This window comes from Rhinopithecus bieti, unplaced genomic scaffold (genome assembly GCF_001698545.2).
Source record: "Rhinopithecus bieti isolate Rb0 unplaced genomic scaffold, ASM169854v2 scaffold_15336, whole genome shotgun sequence".
In the NCBI taxonomy this organism is placed as follows: Eukaryota; Metazoa; Chordata; class Mammalia; order Primates; family Cercopithecidae; genus Rhinopithecus; species Rhinopithecus bieti.
The window spans coordinates 2,609,697-2,632,895 of record NW_016808678.1 but is presented as its reverse complement, the minus strand read 5'-3'; the positions used below and the strand labels follow the sequence as shown (position 1 = coordinate 2,632,895).

The window sequence follows — 23,199 nt, the reverse complement described above, 5'->3', positions numbered from 1 at the left end:
TCTCAAAGTGTGTGAATCTACATACATAAAGTTCAGAACAGGCAGAACCAAAATATAGCACTTGGAATAAGTATTTAGATGATAAAGGCATTTTAAAAAGCAAGGAAATGATTATTAGAAGTCAGATTCTAGTTTCAGGGAAAAGAAAGAGGACTGTGGCTGAGACAGATGCAAGGGTGACTTCTGGGTGCTAGCAGTGTGCTGTTCCTTGACCCGAATGGTCTTTATGTGGGTATTCAGCTAAAAAGCCATTAAATGCTACATTTGTTAATTCACTGTTCCATATTTGTTCCATATTTAATAATAGTATACAATTTAAGAAGAGCCATTTTGACTAGATTTTTTTCCACAGCAATACAAGGATGGTTAAATATTTTTAAAATAATTTGCTCCCTTGACTGACTAAACAGTATATGATTTTTCTTAAAATAGATACAGATGAAATAAATGATAACATTAACATCCAGTCATTAAGTAGAACAATGACAGTAATATTAGGGAGTGAAACTCCCTAAACTGATGAGAATTATTAAAACTCTATAGAAAATTCTTAATAAAATATTAAAATATTTCCTTTAACTTCAGTAATGAGACAAAAATATATAGTATTACTGCTTTTATTTAGCATTGCCCTGAAGTGCTGGTGATATGGCTTGGCTGTGTCCCCACCCAAATCTCATCTTGAATTGTAGCTCCCATAATTCCCATGTGTTGTGGGGGGGACTTGGTGGGAGATAGTTGAATCATGGGGACAGTTTCTTGTGGTAGTGAATAAGGCTCATGAGATCTGATGTTTTTATAAGGGGTTTTCCCTTTCACTTGGCTCTCTTTCCCTCTTGCCTGCCATCATGTAAGATGTCCCTTGTTCTTTTGCCATGATTGTGAGACCTCCCCAGCCACGTGGAACTGTGAGTCCATTAAATCTCTTTTTCTTCATAAATTACCGAGTCTCGGGTATGTCATTAACAGCAGCATGAAAACAGACTAATACAGCTGGTCAGCACAGTAATACAAGGGAAAAAAGGCAGAAAGATTAGAAAGGAAGAAAAACTAATTATTCACTGACAATGTGATTAGTTACATAAAAAAACTAAGAGTATCTACAATCTGTTAGAAATAATAAGAAAATTCAATAAGATTGCTTGAACCAACATCAAAAATTAAAAAAATCAGTAGCATTTCTGTGCACCATTCATGTGTTTATACTTCAACAAGCAGTCATCCTACCTATACGTTCCGTGCAATACCAATTAACGTCCCACAGGAATCTTTGACGGATATTTGATGTGCAGATGCTAAAACTCAGCCAGAAGAGCAAAGAGGAAAGAATATCTGTCATAAATTTAAAGAATAATAATAACAGGGATAGCGGTTCTATCTTCTACTTGTCCTACCAGATATAGATTTAATATAAACATAGTGATCAAAAACAATGTGGTATTGGTGAAGGGCCAAAAAAAATTGAACCAATGGAAAGAGAGTTTACAGATAGACCCACATATAAATGGTACACATGTTTGCAGCTATAACACTGCAAAACTTTGAAGGAAAGAATATACTATTTGATTTAAAATGCTAGGACAATTTGTCATCTACATGGAAAAAGATAAAAGTAGATCTCATAAGCAGAAAATAATTCCAGGATTAAGAGATCTAACTGGAAAAGAGTTAAACTATGAAACTTTTTTAAATGTAGGAGAACATTCCTGTAATCCCAGGAAAAGAAAAAAAAATTTTTGACAAGGTACAAAAGACCAAATGTCAAAAAAAATCAGTTTGAGATTATAGCGGAAACAGTATTATACATGAAAGCACCAGTAACTCAGAGATAAACCAAAGATTGGAATAAAATATTTGCTATACACTTTAATGACAAAAATTTTGTATCCAAATATATAAATAACTTCTAATTAATTAGCAACAAAAAGGCGAAGTTCACAATAGATAAACAGGCAGAAAGTTGTACTATGCAGTTCACTCTGAGGGAAATATAAATGGCCAAGTAAAATACGAAAAACTTTACAAACTTACTAGTCAAAACAAGATCTCATTTCACACCATTAACATCTAAGCACACCAAGCTTTGCTGAACATACAGGGAAACAAGCCTTGCTGAAGATATAGGGAAACAGGCACTCTGGTACATTGTTGGCACAACCCTTTTGCAGATGCATTTGTCAATTCCTAATATATTTAAATTTGTTTTCTCTATGAACCACTTAGGAATTCAAATTCTAGTTGTCACAATGGTGCATATACCAAAATATGCCTTGCAACTTTATAAAATGAAAATATAAAAACAAGCTTACTATGTTTAGGAAGATGGAAAAATAAACCATACTTTATATAGCTGGATACTAAATACTACAAATACATTGTATCTATACGTACCAACATGGATAAAATTCAAAAACATAATATGGAGTGATAAAAAATAAGCTCCAATAGATATGTATAATGTGATACTATTTATTACATCTGAAAGACCACAAAACAGTAATTATTTTTTACAGAAAACACACACACAAAACACAAAACTGTGCAGGGAAATTACATACATAAACTTTTTGGGATAAAAGAGGGAGTAAATCATGTGTGTATGACTTTCTGTATTCAGATTTTTTTTTTCTTAAAGGTAGAAATCTGAGAACAAACAAGTCAAAGTATATTAATACTTGCTTAATCTCAGGGATAGATACATTGGTGTCTGTTGCATTACTTTTTGTTTTCTAATTTAACTGAAAGTGCTTAAATTTGAAAATGAAGTCCGGTGAGAAAGCATCCTCCCCAAGTGCAGGTGTTTTTCAACTTTTGATATTTGCTTCTCATATTGCTGCCCTGTCTGGAATGCTAAGGCAAGAAGAAGGATAAACCATGATATCTTAATGTGTGAACATCACCTTATCCAGAAGTCAAAGACAGGGCTTTCTATACCTGCACTCCCAGGTCTGTTGCCTGAGACAACAACAAGGTGACTCCCTGTCTCAAGTGGGTGAGCTGGGTCCTGACAGCTATAAAACCTGGGGATGCTCTGGGCAGCCAGCCTGGAACTGGATGCCTGTGCAAAGCAGCAGAGGTATTTCATTCTGGGCACATCAGTACAAATTGTGTGGGTGGACAGTTCCACCCCGTCTAAACAAACTTAGCATGTAGAGTCAACACCACTGCTATTTCCCTGTTTTGAGAAACGCTAAAGTAAAACGGAAGAAATTTAGAGCGAAACACATCCTTAACTAGAGTAGAACAAAAATAATAAAATATCATGGCTCCAAAGTTACATTTAGCTCTCACTTATACATTGTTTGGCCCATGCTATGTTTTTGTAAAGTTTTGGCTTATTGCTAATATTTAGAATTTGGGAAGTTTCTAATAAACACTGGATTCCCAACTTCTCTCTTGAAGTGATTCTAGCACAATTGGGCTTGACTTCTAGCATGCTAACAACTAGGCTCTAAAGATTGTCTCTTACACCATTGCCTTGCTCTTTACTTTACCTGCTGGCCCCATTGGGGTTTCACCTCTCTCATTTTACAGATGAGAAAACTGAGGCTCAAAGTGGTCAACAGCCTTGCCCAACAGCAGAGTTTCTCTGTGAAGGGAGCCATGTTGGTGCACATTGCCCGATTATCAGTGAATGCTGTGATTCCTTTTTCTACAAGATGAAGGCACATTTCATTATTTTACTCGCATATTTTCTCTCTAACCCAGCAGGTACACTGGAAATGATAATCCTGAAAACTTTTTAATGAAAGACTTACTTCAAGTGATGAGAAAAACAATACAAATGGATTAATTTCAGCAAGAAGTCACCAAGATGTGGCCAAACTCAAAACAGTAAAGTTTACATGTAAAATAATAAAGGAATATAACAACAGAATTGAAAAATGGTGTAATTAGAGTTTGCATGGTCCCCAAGCATTACTTTTTCAGACTGATCCTTACACAAGTACAATTCTTCCACCCTTTCCCGATCTCATTCCTCTTCTTCTAAATTCAGAAACATGTGCAAACCCCGCTCTGGATCTCTTCTCCAGGCTTCCCCACAACATACATTTCCTTTAGAATTTTGCTTTTTTGGATTTATTTGTCCTGGTTCAAGCTGGTAGATAATCCTCACTGACTTGCATGAGTTTTATCTATCGTGCCCAGCAGCATTTAAATACCTGGGCTGGGAATTCCTAATCTATGCAACGTGCATTTTTGTTAGAACCAGCTACATAAAGAGATTACATGGATCACAAATATCCTTTAGAATGTGAAATAGTGAATAACCTAAATGTAAAATGATAGGGAAATGGTTCAATTAACTTTGGCATATTGTGAAAAACTATGCAACAAAGCAAAAAGAAAAACAAGAAGATCTTAAACACTGACATGGACTGGTCTACAGGTTGCAAAGGAATACAGCACAGCATCATTTGTGTTAAAAAGCCAACAAAACATATAGTTTGTGGGTTCATATATGTGTGTGTAAATGCATGGAAAGTGTTTGGAAAACAACATGAAAGTGGTGAAAGTCGATACCTCTTGGAAGACAGGGAAATGGGGCGAGGCATGGGGGTGTCAGAGAGGGCTTTAGTTTCACCTGTACTGTCTGCAATGTCTTCATTTAATTTAAATAGGAAAAACTTGGATTATATGTGACCATAGGTTCTAAAATTCTTTGCATGTAACATATATAAATATTTCTGTGACCGTTAATTTCCAATCATTATCTCAATGATAACATTTGTAAAAACATCTGCTCATCCTTGGAAATGAAATTTCCTATGCCACGTTATCACCCAAATCAACTTTTAAAGTGTAAAATAACACAAAGCATCTGAAAAGTTAAAGTTTACTTTCACAAGGTAAAATCAAATGCACACATGGATGGTGCACAGAAATGCTACTGATTTTTTTAATTTTTGATGTTGGATCAAGCAATCTTATTGAATTTTCTTATTATTTCTAACAGTTTGTAGATACTCTTAGTTTTATGTAACTAATCGCATTGTCAGTGAATAATTAGTTTTTCTTCCTTTCTAATCAAGTAAAGTTAACTTTCACAAGGTAAAATCAATGATCTGCTCTAGGAGGCACAATCGTTTCCAGGACAATCAATTTCTCTTTAATGGCAAAGAATAAGTAATACGTGGCGGATTTAAATAAATCCGGTTTCACTCAAATTCCAAGTCAGAAATCAAATCAAAGTGAGAGATTGCTTAATTGATTCTAACCTGAGTTCGATTTCTAAGGTGCTCTTAATTTTTCAGTGATAGCGTTTGCTTTTCCCAACAATAGCAAAGGAAAACTGAAGGGCAAGTTTTGCAAGGAAGAAACTGAGCCTCAGAGAGGTCAGGGTTTAGTGCGAGGTCCCGGCTAGGAAGAGGCAGCTGAAACTCCCTGCAGGTGTCTCCTGCCAGCCCTCTGTGCGCTCGGCCAAGCTGCTTAATTTGATTCACCAGCGTGACACCGTGCATCTCCACATCCTGTGTTCTCACGTATCACCCCTGGCGATTACCTATGCGTCTATTTTTTAATTTACTGACCTCTGGAGGCCTGTCCCCGCCATCTCTGACTCCTAGGCACTAGACAAACCCCCTCCTCGCCTCTTCCCCCAGCTCTGCGCATTCCACCTGTTCCGGGGCATCCCCGCTTGCTTGCTCCCTTCCGCACGCTGCCTGTCCCGGGACCTGCGTGAAGCCCGCAGCCCCGCCACTAGTCCGGCAGCCGCTACACTACCGCGCCGCTGCGGGTGGGGCCAGCGTGTCCCCCGGACGCGGGGAGGGGGGATGAAAGTGCGGGGGTGGGGGTCGCGCAGCCCCCACTCACCTTGCTGGCCGTGGGCGGCGCGGCCAGGAGCACCAGCAGGAGCTGCAGCAGGAGCACCTGCGATCTGGGCGCCGTCCGGGGGCTCATGGTGGGCGCGCGCTCAGAGCCCGGGCGAGTTCGGGGACTCGCAGGCTCTCAGGCCACCGCGTCTCCTGCGCAGCGCGGCTCGGGGAGCCCGGCTGGAAAGCTCGCCTCGCCACTCGGCCGGGGCGGGTTTTGTAGGGCTCGGTCGCACGGTTCGTCCCTCCCCACCCAGGCTTTTTGGTTGTGGCTCCAAGGGAGGGAAGAAGTGGCTCAGGTCCCGCCCTCGTACCACCCTCCCTCCCAACTTACCAGGCAGTGTCCCTTCCACCCGGGCATCGTGCCCTGGAGGCGAGAAAGGGCTGGGCGCCTGCGGGGCAGGTGGGCGCGGATCCAGGGTAAGGGGTTAAGGAGGTGATGCTCCCAAGGTACGGGGGCCCAGGCGGGGAAGTGGGGTGCGGGTCCGAGGTGGGGAGTTTGGGGGTGTGCGGTGGGGAGGTGGCTGCGCAGGGTGGAGGGAGTGGCCAGCGGCCCTGCCCAGATTAAGCCGGAGGCGCGCCCGGCGTCTGCACTCAGGAGGCCCTGCTTGCTCCCCGCGCCCGCGGCGGTCCGCGTTCCCCGCCTCCAGCCCGCCTCCAACTTGCAGCCGCCGGGCTTGGCGCGGCGAAGAGGCAGCTGGGCGCGGGTGGATTGGGGCTGGAGGTGCGCGTCCCGTGGGCGGGCAAGGCGGCAGCTCCCGGCGCTACGGGCGTCCCCACAGGTAAGGCTCCAATAGTTGGGGCAAACGCTGCCCCGGGGCCCCTGAACCTGCCTGGGAGGGGCAGTGGAGGGAGCGTGGCATTCAAGGGGTGGTGGCGGGCCAGGCTGGGGAGTTGTGGCCCGGGGGTCACCAGAGGAGAGCCCGTCTGGCTCCTGGGCTTGTCTGCCTGGGCTTTAAACTGGGTGCTGTGTGTTTTGATTAATTTGGAGGCTCGAGTTACCGGCCTGGCAGTCGGGGCACTCCAAAATGCCAAGAGAAAGAGGCAGCTGAGGAGAAAGAGAAAGCCCATCTTATTCTGCGCTGAGTTGAACTGCTTTTCAGGCCAAATCTTATCTGCGGAAATGCAGGGCAAAACAAGACCCAGCTCTGGTCAGGGTGCGCTCTTCCTGGGGATGGCCTGGGATGCAAATGTGCCAGGGCACCGTCCTCCAGCAGGCTCTCGCCGTTTCCTGTGCTACGGACCACACTGGCTCTGATAAAGCAATTAGACTCCTTCTCTGAAGAATGCTGTGAAATGCATAAAATACAATTAAATCAGAATCAGTTTTATTGCAATGCAATTATGGAAGCCCTCAAGTCATGATATAGTAACTAACATAGGTGCATCATCATTATTGCATTAAATAGCTAGATTTAACAGCAGGCCAATTAAGCAACTGTAATATCAAAGTAGTGATGACCGCAAATGGTATTTTGAGATAATAGCCCAAACTGAAATGTGACATGAAAATACCAGTGGGTGCAAACTATCAAGAACCGCCAATACTACTGTGGTCTGTTGCCTATGCTCATAAGGGAGGACATGTTGAACTTCTGTGACATGTTACTAAAAGATGCAACTTATTTGCCTATGTAAGTTTCCTATACAGATCACCTGAATTCCATCCTCAGGTTAAGAATCTTTGCTTTGGAACAGTGTTGCTGATATTTGCTGCAGTTGGTTTCAGACAGCAAGTATGATCTATGCAGTTGGTCACCGATTGTAGGGAACCACTTTCTTGCAGTTAAACTTGGGGTCTATTGGTATCTTAGACCTTTGTAGCCATGCAAGTACGCAAAAGCTTAACAGTGAACGAAGATACTCCTCCCGTTCCTTTTATTTTGACTATAGTGTGAATCTTACTGTCTTCTTTCTGTCTTTTATGCCAGTGATTCTCAACTATGGTTGAGCATTAGAATCTTTGGGAGGATCAAAAAATGTTGATACCCAGACCATTCCAAGCCAATTTTAGCAGACTCTCTAGCTGTTTTAAAATTTCCTGTACATTGCCATGCACAATCAAGTTTGAGAGCTCCTGTTTTCACACACATGTTGAATTAGGATATATTCTTAATAGAATAATAAAAAGCACATATATTAAACTCTTCATTACAACTTGGGAACACTGCGGAATTTATGACCATATCGCAGATGTTGCAGTGTGGTATGCAGTAGCTTCTTTCCATTGGTAGGGAAGGTTCTGGAAACTTCTGCCACTCTTGTGGAATGAAACAGCAGGTGTTCTGTTGATGAAGTGACAATGTCCAAGAGTTCTGAGAGTCACATGATTATCTTTCACAAACTGACAATATTTATTTTAAAAAGTACAAACAAAAACGTCTCAATGCTAATGTTAAATACTTCTTCTCTTTGCCAAATTCCAGAAGATTCCTCAATTTGAATTTTAATTGCCTTTTCCTGAAACCAGGTCATTTTGTTGGAGGACTAGACTTGGTTTTGTCCACTTTGGAACAGGAGGTAGCAGTCAACTGCAAGTCATTTCTGATGCAGATACAGAGCCAGAAAGAAACTTGTGATGTAAATACAGCAAGAAAGAGGCAATGCTGGAGAGCTTGACCTCTGGAGTAGACTGGAGTTCTGAGTCTTTTCCATACTTACTAGTGTGACCTAACCTCTCTGGGCTGGAGTCTTCCCTTCTATAAAATAGACATACTCACCGTACCTACCTCAAGGAGTTGTTGGAGTCTAATAAGCTAGCAAAAACCCTTTGTGCAGGATCTTCACACAATAGTCACATAGTGAAAATTGATTTTTTTTTTTTTTTGTACAAAGGAAAATAGGTGGCCCTGATGAGAAATGGTGGCACGTGGTAGAGATGCTCTTCTGAACTCAGTACTAAAACAGCAGGAGGCAAGCATAGCCCATGAACTCCCTTGAGGTTAATACACTTCCAAGGCCTCTAGAACCTTGCCTTGGCATCCCTTGGGGCCAGCAGCATTGGCATCCCTGGGAGCTTGTTGGAAATGTAGAGTCTTAGGTCTCACTCTGGATCCACTGAATCAGATCCCACATTCACCAAGATCTGCAGGCAATTCATATGCACCTGGTACTTGAAACGCTGAGAAGCTGCTTATCTAAAAGCCATATTTAACCACTCATTCCCCACCTGCTACCTTTAGAACAATGTTTGACTGGCTCCCCAGGTGGTGTTAATTAACTAGAAGTCTTGATTGTTAAGCAATTGTCTTTGGGTCAGGAGAGTTGATTTTTCAGTTGGTTCTTTAAATGTAAAACAGTAAGAGGAAAGGAGGATGGTTCTTTTTGTACATTCAAAGGACATAGAGGTCTCTATTTTTTACTTTGATGCCATGTAGGAGTTTTAAACAAAATGAGTGGTTATTGTCTTTGACAAGTCCTGTATAATTTGTAATCACAGTATCATGTCCGTTTTCTGCACAATGTTTAAATAGTTGTGTCTGCTTCACTTCATTTCAATGTAAGCCCCATTGGGACGGGGGCTATTTTTGTATTCTTTACTGATGTTGGCGAATGAGTGAGGCTGCTACTGTTTGCTGAATGAATTAATGAATGCACAAATGAAGTTGAATGACTTGTCAAATTCACCCAGCATTCACACTTAGCCTGTTTTCTTCCTAAGTTCATGATCTACCTCTAGCCTTCATTGTAGAGGGACGTGCCTCTGCTTTTGATGAGATACAAGATACACCTCTTATGCTGCCCACAGCTGCTTCGTTAATCTTGTTTTACTTCATTTCCCCTCTTAGCCATCCTTTCTCTTTCAAGAACTTTCTCTTTTCAATACCTCTGAAACAATTAGGCTCTTAGGTGCTTTTAGAATCTGAGTGATTACCAACTCATGTCAGTTATTGCCATTGCATCTCTGGACTCCTTCTCTGCTTCTCTAAGTTCATGGCTCCTGCCTTGCACTATCATCTGTGGATTATGGTAGCCATCTAGCTAGTTTTCTGTCCTGCAGTCTTTCTACTCTGGAACTCATCTTCTATGTAATTATCAGAGTTACCAATTAAAATTGCACATTATGCTAGCAAGGACAGGTGACTTTAGGGACAGTTACAAACAATTCCCCCAATCCAGAGGCTTATCATTATGGAAGTTTTCTCATCGTTTATACTACATATTCATCGCAGGATGTGGAGAAGTGGGAGTGGGGTGGGGGTGCTCTGTTTATTGCAGTCACTCAGGGACCTCCTGGAAATTCCCTCTCAACATCTTCTTCTCTAATCACCTCAGAAGGGGAAAAGAATGTGCTAAACTAAAACTACCCTGCAAGCTTCCTCCTGGATGTGACACAGGCTACTTCTACTCACATTTCATTGACCGAATGGATCACGTGATCATGCTTTATTCTGTAAGGGGCAGAGAAATGAAGTCTACCACATGTCTGGAAAGAGTGGGAAACAGGTGGCAAATGTCAGTAATACCCATCACACACATCGTGCCCCTTGTTTGTTTAAAAGCTTCCAAAAGTTCCCCTTTGCCTTCAAGACTGATTTCACATTTCTTGGAATAGAATAGTGTGGTCTCAAGTCAGCTTTTTTGTTTTATCTCTTGTGTCATCCCAAGCTTTTTATGATTTCTCTGGTTCACTATACACACTTCCTTACCTCACATCCTTGTACTTACTATTCCCTCTGCTCGCAGGGACCTCCTCCTTGGTCTGTGTTCTACAACTACCTGTGCTTTAAGACCTAGGTCAAGGATTAAAGAGCATGGTTCCTGTGAACACCTTTGTCCAGAACTTTATTATATAGCACAGAAATAGTGTGTGGTGATTTATTGTTCTGCATTACAAAGCTTTGGAGGGCAGGTACAGAGATTATTTGTTAAGTGTATTAGTCTGTTCTCACATTGCTATGAAGAATTACCTGAGACTGGGTAATTTATAAAGAAAAGAGGCTTAATTGACTCACAATTCTGCATGGCTGGGGAGGCCTCAGGAAACTTACAATCATGGTGGAAGGCACCTCTTCACAGGGCAGCAGGAGAGAGAATGAATGCTGAGCGAAGAGGGAAGCCCCTTTTAAAACCATCAGATCTCATGAGAACTCACTCAGTGTCACGAGAACAGTATGGGGGAAACCACCCCCATGATTCAATTACCTCCCGCTGGGTCCCTCCCATGACACATGGGGATTATGAGATTACAATTCAAGATGAGATTTAGGTGGGGACACAAAGTCAAACCATGTCATTAGGGAACTTAAAAAGTACATTTCTTGAGGTATAATCTATGTTCAATAAATTGCATCCACTTAAAGCATGGAATTGAAGAAGTTTTGCTGATGGATTCACCCTGTGAAACCACCACCGCCCATCAAGCTGTAGTATTTTTCTGTCACTCCCAGAAGTTTCTTTCTGCCTCTTTGCTATCCATCCTTCTTTACACATCCCATCCTCAGACCACTACTGATCTGCTTTCTGTCACTGTAGATTTCATTTTAGGTGGCATTTTCTAGAATTTTGTGTTGATGGAATTACACCATGTGTACTATCTTGTATCTGGCTTCTCTGACTCTATATAGCAATATTCAGATTCATCCATGTTGTGTGGATTAGGAGTATGTTCTTTTCTATCGCTGAGTAGTATCCCATTGTGTGGAGATTACACTTGGAAAAAAAATCCATTTACCTATTTTTGGGCATTTGGATTGTTTCTAGTATGGGGCTACTACAAATCTAGCTACTATGAATATTTTTCTACAAGCCTTTGTGTATTTTCACTTATCTCAAGTAAATACTTAGGAATGAAAGGTCTGGGTCATATGGTAGATGTACATTTAATTATAAAAGAAATGGTTTTCCAAAGTGATTTTATTCTATCTTCTCAGTGCAAGGTACAATACAATGCATAGGAGTTCCAGTTGCTCCATATATTTATTTTGCTGTTAATTTTTAAATTTTAGTCATCCTAATGTTTATACAGAGGTATCCCAGAGTGGTTTGTATTTCTCCAATAACTAATGATGTTGAACATCTTTTAATGTACTTATTGAACATTCATAAAGCTTCTTTTGTAAAGTGCCTATTCAAATCTTTTTTCCACTTAAAATTTGTCTTTTTATCTTCTTATTGTTGAATTGTTATTTGTATATTGAGGATACAAGATCAATGTTAAATACAAGTATTGTGAGAGTTTTCTCCCATTCTGAGAATTGTCTTTTCATTTTCTTGTGATTTTTTTAAGAAGCAAAAGTTTTTATTTTGATGGAATATAATTTATAATTTTTTTCTTTTGTGATTTGTGCTTTTCTTGTTACCTGAGAACTCTATACCTATGCCAAAGTTGCAGAAATTTTCTCCTATGTTTTCTTCTTTGGTAGTATTATTACTTTTACCTCAATGATCTCTTTCAAGTTAATTTCTGGGTATGGTAGGAAATAAGAATTCATTAAATTATTTTTTCCATGTGAATATCCAGTTGTTGTAACACCAGTTGTTGAAAAGACTTTTCCCCCCACTAAATTGCCATGGCACCTTTGTAAAAAATCAACTGATCATCATGTGTGAGTCTTTTATTCCATTTATCTACATGTCTATTTGTTTACCATCATTCTTACAACTGTAGTTTTTTAGCAAGACTAGTGTAATTCCTTCAACTTTGTTGCTTTTTATAAAAATTGCTTAGGCTATTCTTGGTCATTTGCATTTACATATATGTGGATTTTATTGGTTAGTATTATGTTAAGGAGAGTCGTGTTTATATTCACAAGATATATTGATCTGTAGTTTTCCTGTAATATCTTTGTCAGTTTTGGTATTTAAATAATGCTAGCCTCCTAAAATAAGTTGGCCAGCATTCTCTTTTTTTCTATATTCAGAAAGAGTATATAAAAAAACTGTTATTATTTATTCATTAAATGTTTGATAGAATTCACTAGTAAAGCCAATTAGCCCTGAAGTTTTCTTTGGGGAAGGTTTTTACTTACAAAATTCATTAATTATAAATTTAATTGCTATGGGCCATTTAAATTTTCTATTGTTTCTTGTGTCAGTTTTGATAATTGATGTCTTTCCCAATATTATTTATTTCCTCTACATTGTTAAATTTATTGGCATATAATTATAAGAAGATTCTCCAATTATCTTTTTAATCTCCTTTGTCATTTGATACCATCATATTATCATTTTTAACATTCCCAAGTTTTCAGGCTTATCAATTGTATACAGAACCAGACTACCAACGTTGGGTTTCATTGATTTTTCTCTACTGTTTGAATGCCTTCTCCTTTGTTAATTTCCTCTTTAGTATTTATTATTTCATTCATTTTGCTTCAGGTTTATTTTGTTCTTTTCCTAGTTTTCTAAGAAAGAAGCTTAGGTAATTGATTTTTGATTTTTTTCTTTTTTAATAGAAACTTTTATACCTAGAAGATCCTTTTCTGCACTGGGTTAGTTGCATCCTATAAATTTTGATATATTGTGTTTTTATTATCATACATCTCAAAATATTTTCTGATTTCTTCCTTGACTCATGGGTTATTTGGAAGTGTGCTATTTAATTTCCAAATATTTGGGACTTTCCTAGATGGCTTACCATTGAATTCTAGTGTAATTCTCTGCAAGATTTCAGTCTTTTGCAATGTGTTGAAACTTGTTTTATGATCCAGCATATAATCTATCTTGGTGGACATGCCATGTCCACTTGAAAAGAATATATACCATGATTGTTTGGTATAATGAGCTAGTATGTATTAAATTAAGTAAAGATGGTTGATAGTGTTATTCAGATCTTCTATGTCTTAACTGATATTGTACTTTGTTCTATCAATAACCAAGAGAAGATATATTAGTTCCCAACTATATTTTAGGATTTGTCTATTTTTTCCTTCAATTTTGCAGTTTTTCCTTCATCTAATTTGAAGTTCTGTTGTTAAGCACATATATTACTATTTATAGCTTCCTGCAATATTAATTTTAAATCATTATCAAGGGTCACTGCCTATCCTGAAGTCTATTTTATGTGCCGTTAATATATTCATTATAGGTTTCCTATGCTGACTGTTTGTGTGGTATATCTTTTTCCAGTCTTTTATTCTCAGAATGAATGTATGCTAACTGTGATTCTACCTAGAATTGTCCTGTATATCTCCTTCTAACTAACTGAAAAATTTATCGCTTGTGATTTTTCTCTCCTGATGTTTAAAAGGTACTTTATAAGGTACTGTCATAGTTTGTTCCTTTTTCCTTTTTCATTTCCCCAGATCTTCCTTCCTTCCTAAATCAAGTCTTGCCTGCTTCCTGGGGTCTGCCCGGTGTTCCCTGGTTTTCACTTTTTTATTTGTTTTATTTTTTAGACAGGGTTTCACTCTGTCACCTAGGTTGGCTGCAGGGGTGCAATCTCCACTCACAGCAACCTCCACCTCCTGGGCTCAAGTGATTCTCCCACCTCAGCCTCCCACGCAGCTGAGACTACAGGCATGTGCAAGCCAGCTGGCTAATTTTTTTTTTTTTTTTTTGTATTTTTTGTAGAGATGTGGTTTCACCATGTTGCCCAGGCTGGTCTCCAACTGCTGGCCTCAAGCGATCCATCCACCTTGGCATCCCAAAGTGCTGGGATTGCAGGTGTGAGCTACCACGCCCAGCCAGGTTTTTATGTTTATGGCTTTTCCCCAATATATGGTGAGCTCTTTTTTTTTTTTTTTTTCCTCCATGGCAGATTAGAAAGGAAAGAAAGAAACATTTATTGAGCTGCTCCTACATGCCAGGCATTGCAGTAGGCACCAAGTCCTACTCATTTAAGTCCGTTAGGTATTAATTTTACACACTGAGAAATCAAGTGCTCACAGGGGCTACAAACTTGCTAAGGATTACACGGCAAAGTGTAATTTTTAGTTGCATAATTAATTATATGATTGGCATCATCAAGATCTGAACACAAATCTTAACTTCAAAGCTGTACTTTCATTCATTAACCATGAGCACACAGATAGCAATGGAGGGAGGCAGATGGTTTCCATGGAGGGGAAGTGGCGGCAGAGGTGAGAAGTCATCGAAGGCAAATGTTAGCCTCACATTGTAGTTGCGAGTGGGCTTTGCCCAGTGGAATTGTTGAGTGTTATTGTTGGAGTTCACCCCCAAGGCAATTCCGGGAGGTCTGAAAGGTCCAGAGAATTCAGATAGAGTCTCAGTCCTCCTTAGGGGGATAATCATACAGCAAGACATATGTGGGGGATTAGTGGTTTTGGCAAGAGACTTGACAATAGTCTGAATTAAGATGTCATTCCTCACTTGGAGGCAAAGGGCTCCTCTGATTTGGAAAGACAGTTGTATATTTTTGGAACATGTATCACCTTCGTGTGGTTCCGAGAAGTGACATTATTATGGTTGCTGTCAAATTTTCTGTTGATATTGGGAGGAGACCTCAGGGGAAAATGATAATAAAAGCCTATATTGCCAGATGGTGGGTGAACTGAGATCTAGTCCAATTGCACTAGCAAACTCAACTCCAATGTCAACTGAGGACTCTGCAGCAGTCTCAAACAGTTCAGCTGAATCTGGAGGGAAGGAAAGGTGGGGGTGGGCTTGGCCATAGTCCAGCACATTCTGATCAAATTGGAACTCCAAGTCATTCTCAAGAATTTACTTGAGTAATTGTCCAGTTTTCCTTGTTGCTTCTCAGAGAACATGAAGCTCCATCCACATTCCAGTGGTCCATGGACCACACAGACTCATGACCCACTTTGAAAACCTTGGGATGTGGGATGAGAGTGACTGTTTTTGCTAAAGAACTCAAACCAACATAAATTCTTTGACGGTCTGAAGGTAGGGTCAACCCCAAAAAGTGAGATTTTAGAAAGAGCAAAAGCAAGTAACCAGCTTGAATGTTGGGAAATGGTTAGGTTGACTCTGAACAGAAAAAAATGTAGCACTCCAAAGGAGGTGTCCACGTGGATGGAGGTGAATAGGACATGTCATTCTTTTTCAGGGAACACTTTCGTGACCTCTGAGATCCTCTGCTTATTTCTCTACAAAACCTGAGTATTTGAGAATTCTAGTTTAGAAAGAGAAATGTATATAGAAACAGGTGTTCAAGCAATCACAAAAATTATTTTGGAAAGAGAGTATTCAGATGGCTCAGTGTCAAAAGACCAAAAAGGAAAGTATGTGCAGTCATTAAGTTAGTAGTAAATCATTTTACTGAACCAATAAAAAATTATCATTAAACAGAAATCAAAGATTTAATGTTACTTTGGAGGAGGAGAAAATGTTTTTATGCTTCTGTTACCTTTCTGTGACTGGAAACATCCAATACTCAGTGTTCTGTGGGTGTATTTGTTTTCAAGATTGGGTTGCTGAGAAAATAAATTCCCTGTGGTAGAGATAATGATTTGGAAGATCTCAGATCTTGTTCCCAAACCTGTCATTTTGAAAGCAGTGGGCAGAGACGCATAAGGAGTCCCGGGGGAACTGGGGTCCAGGGATTTTCATAATGGAGTGAAGGGGGGAAACAAAAAGCTCATGGAGTTAGAGGAGGATAACCAAATGGCATTTGCTGAATATACATGCTGGAAATGACTGCTGCTGGGAAAGAGGTTGTGGATCTTACTTGGGTTGGTGAGCAAGGTGGATGTCAAAGGCCCAGGGTGCTTATGTTCCATTTCTCTCTTGGAAGAGAGGAGGAGGAGGAAGTGAGCTGTTTCTTGTGGTGGTGGAGCCTTAGACCCAGCTGCGAAGGGTGGGGCCATGCCTTCTGTCCAACTGGGCTGCAGAGGTCAGTTTGCTCAAGTCAATTGATTGTAAGACTTGACCTCAGGAATGAGGCAGCTCTCAGAAGTAAGCTGATCATTTATCCTTTAATGAAACCATCTGTCCTTCTCTTTTTGCATTTTCCTCTTCTGAAACAGGTTTTCATGCTTACTCAGTGCGTCCGTTTTCTCTGTATTTAGTTTTGCCTTTCACTTTGGCCTGCCTCAGCCATCTGATGCCCAATTCTACATCAGGGTATCTCTTGATGCATCTTTTTTTCTGCATCTCTCTCTTTCTTCTCTCGGTTTCCTAATTTCAGCTCTCCTAGAGGAGTGATCCACATTCTGTCTATACCATCCTCATCCCAGAGTCAGTTCTGTGTCACTCAGTCAAGCTCTGGGTTGGGCTGCTTTGGGTCAGTGGCTTACCTCGAGGCTTTCCGTGTGGCTGGGGAGACAAAATCAGATGATAGGAAACCTGGTCATGCCTCCACATAGCTGAGCTGAAGGTGGGGCTCTGACACAACTGTAGAGAATGCTCCCTCCTTGAGAATAACAGTTAGCAAAATCATGCCCTTTAAAAGGCACAGGACCTCTGCAGAAGTTTCCTGTAGAGGCAATCTTCTAAAACTGTTGTCTGCAATGTTAGTGCTGTAACACTTTGGCTTGTTGCAGTTATGATATGGTTTGGCTGTGTCTCCACCCAAATCTCATTTTGAATTGTAGCTCCCATAATTCCCAAGTCTCCTGAGAGGGACCCAGTGGGAGATAATAGAATCAGTGGGGTGATTTCCCCCATACTGTTCTTGCAGTGGTGAATAAGTCTCATGAGATGTGGTGATTTTATAAGGGATTTCCCCCTTTCTATTGGCTCTCATTCTGTCTTGCCTGCCACCACGTAAGATACGACTTTGCTTCTCATTCACCTTCCATCATAATTGTGAGGCCTCCCCAGCCATGTGGAAGTGTGAGTCAGTTAACCCCTTTCCTTTACAAAATACCCAGTCTTGGGTGTGTATTTATTAGCAGAGTGAGAACAGAGTAAATACAAGTTACGTTTTTTTTTGTGATGGTGATAGACTCGAACAGAAACTCACTGCTTCATCTATTCCCACACGATGACACCTATTCATTCGTGAGAAGGCAGATGAATGGGATGTTCTGCTGAGTGATGGGGTATTTTTGTTTGGTGCAGTCAAAAGCTTGGTTGAAATAAAATATTTTGTGCTCTTAAGACAGATGGTTGCAACAAAGAAAACCCTCTTAGATGGTTGTGGATAACATGTGGCTGCACTTTGTGAACTGCAAAGCGCCAGGCACACTGCTGTTTACAGTGTCAGGTCAACAGCAAGATGGGGGCTCTGCTCAGCTGTGGCCTAGCAGTTGCATCTTAGGCAGGAGAACAGTCATAAAACTCTCTGCAGCTCTTTTGTGGCTTGTTAGGTCCTCTAAGGCCTGCTTCTGGTGAAACAGTGAAAAGGGCAGTTTTTAACCTTAAGCAGCTCATTCAAGATAGAGATCTTCAAACTGAAGTACATGGACCCTTGGGAGACAAAACGATTCTCAGGAGTTATGCAAGCTACTTGGAACATTCACTAAAGGATTCCGTTTCCAGATTCTCAATTGTCATGTATATACTTTTGTAGAATTGCTCTCTCCGAAAATGGGTGTTTCGTCAGTTTTCACTTCCTCTTTCACAGTTGCCCTGCTTTTCGAAAGAAAGGCAACCCCTCGACCACCATTTCCCCCAATATTACTACCCTGCTTTGTCCCAGGGTGTAACAACTGTCTGGGGGCTGAATGAGGGGCAGCGCATTTGCTGGTGTCAAGAACAGGAATCTACCAGCTCCACACCTCCTGGTCAGGGTGCTTTCATCATAATGGAGGGAGGACTTGTCTGCCTGGAAATCATTCAAATTAATTCTAGATGATAAATTAGTATCTTGCTTTTGGTATATATGTTAGTTCATTTAGGCTGCTACAACGAAATACCTAAGACTGGGTAATTTATGAATAATAGGTTTATTGCTCACAGTGCTGGAGGCTGGCAAATACAATGCCAAGGCACCAGCAGATTCAGTGTCTTGTGTGGGCTGCTTTCTGCTTTACAGGTGGTGCCTTCTTGCTGCATCCTCACATGGTGGAAGGAAGGGGCAAACAAGCTCTCTCAGGTGTCTTCTGTAAGGGCACTCACCTCATTCTGGAGGGCTCAATCCTCATGACCTAATAGCGTCCCAGATGCCTCACCTCTTAATACCAACACATTGGGAGTTAAGTTGCAACATACAAATTGGGGGTGTGGGACACAAACATTCAGACCATGGCAGTTTACTACTCAAGAGAGGTTAAAAGAATTGAGCGGCCGGGCGTGGTGGCTCAAGCCTGTAATCCCAGCACTTTGGGAGGCCGAGACCATCCTGGCTAACACGGTGAAACCCCGTCTCTACTAAAAACTACAAAAAACTAGCCGGGCGAGGTGGCGGGCGCCTGTAGTCCCAGCTACTCGGGAGGCTGAGGCAGGAGAATGGCCTGAACCTGGGAGGCGGAGCTTGCAGTGAGCTGAGATCCGCGCCACTGCACTTCCAGCCTGGGGCGACAGAGGCGAGACTCCGTTCTCAAAAAAAAAAAAAAAAAAAAAAAAAAAAAAAAAAAAAAAAGATGCACTGACATTTGCGTACGTAGCACATTTTTTTTCATGCACAACTTCTTGTTTATGTTGAATAAATTTTATTAGAACCTACAGTTTTGGAAACTAAAATGGAAATAGGATTGTTGCTGAACCTGTCTCATTTCAGTAGAAAGGATCACTGATCTTGAGCTAAATAAGCTAATAAAAAATAAAAAGGCCCAGTTCATTCACTAACAACTACATTTCCCACAAAATTTACTTTTGGTATTTGATAATTGTTTATCAAGATTAAAATTTGTGTTTTTGATGAATTATATACTACTAATAATTATAATGAAAGCCAATTTTGGAAAAATGTTAAGAATTAGAGATTATAATCATAAGTATTTTGTTGCAGAGAAACATAACAGGGTGATCAATATATTATTTTCAAGTATGGAAATACATTGCATTAGGATATATGTGGGGGAATGGAATGGAAATACGAATTTTAAAAATAGCAATGTAAAATTCCTGTTAAAGAGCTTGTGTGCCTATATTTTAAGCTGATGGTGGTAAAAATCAGACTGCTGTGACATTTTGATTTATTGGATGCATCTAAAATAATGCTGTAGTAGATTTATTTTAAAGGTCATCATTTATTATACTCCAGGAATTATATTCTTTGTAGCTATTAAAAGAGAAGATGAAAGTTTTAAGACTTTTTTTTTTTTTTTTTTTTTTTAAAGGAGGGCTCATATGGTTTGGCTCTGTGTCCCCACCCAAATCTCACCTTAAATTGTAATAATCCCCATGTGTCAAGGGAGGGACCAGGTGGAGATAATTGAATCATGGGAGTTGTTTCCCCTATGCCATTTCTGACAGTGAGTGAGTTCTCAGGAGATTTATGGTTATATAAGGGGTTTCCCCCTTTGCTCAGTACTCATTCTGTCTCCTGCTGCCCTGTGAAGAGGTGCCTTCTGCTATGAATGTAAGTTTCCTGAGGCCTCCCCAACCATGTGGAAATGCGAATCAATTAATCTCCGCTTTTCTTTATAAATTACCCGGTCTCAGGTATTTCTTCATAGCAGCATGAGAATGGACTAATACAAAAGTGTATAGTTTAAAATTTTTTATTATAAGATAATTCTTATAATAAGAGAATTCTTAGTAAAAGAGCAGAGAAGTCCAAAGGTAGCTAAGCTGGAGTGTCACTAGGGAGAAGTGACACATACTAGTGTCAACAAATCTGGTTCTGCCACTTAGTAGCCTTGTGATTTTGCACAATTACTTAAACTGAATTCACTTTTTTTTTCCTGCACAATGAAAATAATAATTTCCTTACTAAGTCATGGTGAGAATTAAGTGACTTGATATCCTACATGTGATCAAAGTGTCGGTTTCTCTCCACTTTTCCCAAGGCCAGTTATCCCTCTCTCATTCTTCCTTCCTCCACGCCCTCACTTATAGTCAAAGTTAGCCTCCTTTCTTATCCCCTATTAAATATACTTGATTTACATTCAAAAGGTCCCAAAGTCTCTTCTATATGCTCATTTACCCAACCAATATATATTGAGAACTTAATACACTCCAGACACTATGATGGCACTGGGGATACATCTGTGAATAAAAAAAGACAAAATCACTATTATAGAGTTTATATGGTAACCAAGGGCATGTGATGAGAATGCATTGACTACTCCCAGTGTCCTTTCATTGTTTTGGCTAGTGAGACAGCAGTTATGTTTCTGCAAATTGGCCCATCCATCCGTCAGTCTGTCTGTCTGTCCGTCCATCCATCCATCCATCCATCCATCCGATGAAAATGTACTGAGAAACTCCCAGGTGTTAGAACCACAAACAGGCCTTCCTACTCTGGAACATGACCACAACAACACTCTATTTTAATAAAATTCTCCTCTGTACAACCTTTATCACAATACATGTGAATTTTATTTGTATCATATATTTTGGGATTAAAATGTAAATATCTTGGGTTTTTCTCTTATTTTTGACTGTATTTCCTATTTGTTAAAAAACATCAAATGCAATTTGAGTAATTCAAACAATTTGTATTTTATTGAGATGTGCTTTAGACAAGCTTGTCCAACCTGCCTTATTTTGTTGTTGTTCTCTTTTGTTTTGTTTTAGGCTTTTAGCAGCCTGAAACCATGGTTTTTAGTTTCTGTCTCTAGTGATAAGCAGAAAAGAGAGATGAGGAAGGGGCTTTATTGGCCCAACCAGAAACAGAAACTAGGAACCTATGACTGAATTCTCTCCCTTGGGCACCCCTGAGTTTATAACTAAAACAAATTTAAAATTATAGATTTAGGGATAGAAAAAGATCTGGGTATTCAAAGTGAATTGGTTTCTGCTTGATATCGAAACTTTATTGTAGAATGTTGTTCTACCACTTACTTGGGAAACAAGCCTTCCATACGTACAGCATTGAATTAATTTACTCAGATTTTACCTAGAAATTTAAAAATAGTTGGTAATGGCCAGGTGCGGTGGCTCATGCCTGTAATCTCAGTACTTTGGGAGGCTGAGGCGGGCAGATCACCTGAGGTCAGGAGTTAGAGACCAGCCTGGCCAACATGGCTTAACCCCGTCTCTACAGGAAAAAAAAAAAAAAAAATTAGCTGGGTCTGGTGGCACACCAGCTACTCGGGAGGCTGAGGCAGGAGAATCGCTTGAACCTGGGAGGCAGAGATGGCAGTGAGCTGAGATCGTGCCATTGCACTCCAGCCTGGGCAATAAGAGCAAAACCCCATCTCAGAAAAAAAAAAAAAAAAAAAAAAAAGTTGGTAACATTGAGTACTCCTGGTTTCCTTCTCTCTACCTAATTCTCATAGAGACAGGTCTTTTAAATAAACCAAAATTTTCTAAATGATACATTTCAATTATTTGAGCCAAATATATCTTTTATCAAAGTGAAGAGTTCTTTGAGTCAAGTTTAAAATAGTTTTCTATTTTATATTGATAAAATTAAATTTTATCTCAATAAAATATAATTCACAAGATAAAATTCACCATTTTAACTTTTCTGAAGTTTATAATTCAGTGGTTTTAGTATATTCAAAATGTTGTGCAGTCATAACCACTGCAATTACATCATCCCAAAAGAAACTCTGTACCTCCCAATTCTTTCCTCTCCCAAACCCTGACAACTATCAATCAATTTTCTATGTGTGTGGATTTCCTGCTCTGGACTTTTATATACATGGAATCATAAAATATGTAGCTTCCTTCACTTGGCATAATGTTTTCGAGATTCATTCATTCTGTAGCACATATCAGTACTTCATTCCTTTTATGGCTGAATAATACTCCACTGTATGGGTGTACCACATTTTCTTATTGATCACCCATTGATGGACATGTGGGTTGTGTTGACCCTCTGGCTGTTATGAATAATGCTTCCATGAATATTCATAGACAAGTTTATGTGTGAATATGTGTTTTCAATTATTTTGGGCATATACCCAGACGTAGAATTGCTAGATCATATAGTAACTCTATGTTTAACTTTTGAGGAACTGCCAAAATATTTTCACAGTAGTTGCATCATTTTACATAAAACACTTTTATATGTATTTGCTGTATGTGTACAAATATACAAAATGTATATTTGTATACTAGAAGTTTCTAGTTTCATAAAGTAAAAGAAGCATTTGAGTGAATTTTAACTTGGATGTTCAAGGGAAAGAATTAAACAGAAGAAAATTGCACATAGCAAAATGAAACATTTATACACATATAAAATAGATATTTTAAAAATATAATATATATACATAATTTTTCCATTTATCAAAAATATATTTATGATGTAGAAAGGGTTTGAAGATTTTTTATTTCTGAAGATAAAAACTGATATTTATTCCATTTCACCATCACTAAGGAAAGATTGTTATATCTAAAATTTATTGACGTTACCCTTTAGAAAATAATTCCATAACTATAAAAAATGAAAGTAATTATTATCAACATGATAATGCATGCTGTGTTTTAAGCGATATATTTATATCTAACAGGAACAGACTTTGAC

General features: G+C 39.6%; 1 protein-coding gene across 1 annotated transcript in view; it reads right to left on the bottom strand.

Moving 5' to 3' along the window:
• COL4A3 (collagen type IV alpha 3 chain) overlaps nt 1-6,071 on the bottom strand; it is a 158,853-nt gene extending 152,782 nt beyond the window's left edge. Inside the window, exon 1 of the mRNA XM_017886959.1 lies at nt 5,815-6,071. Within this exon, the coding sequence (XP_017742448.1) occupies nt 5,815-5,901 (87 nt within the window). The 5' untranslated portion in view covers nt 5,902-6,071. The remainder of the gene's footprint in view (nt 1-5,814) is intronic.
• Nucleotides 6,072-23,199: the final 17,128 nt, after the last annotated feature.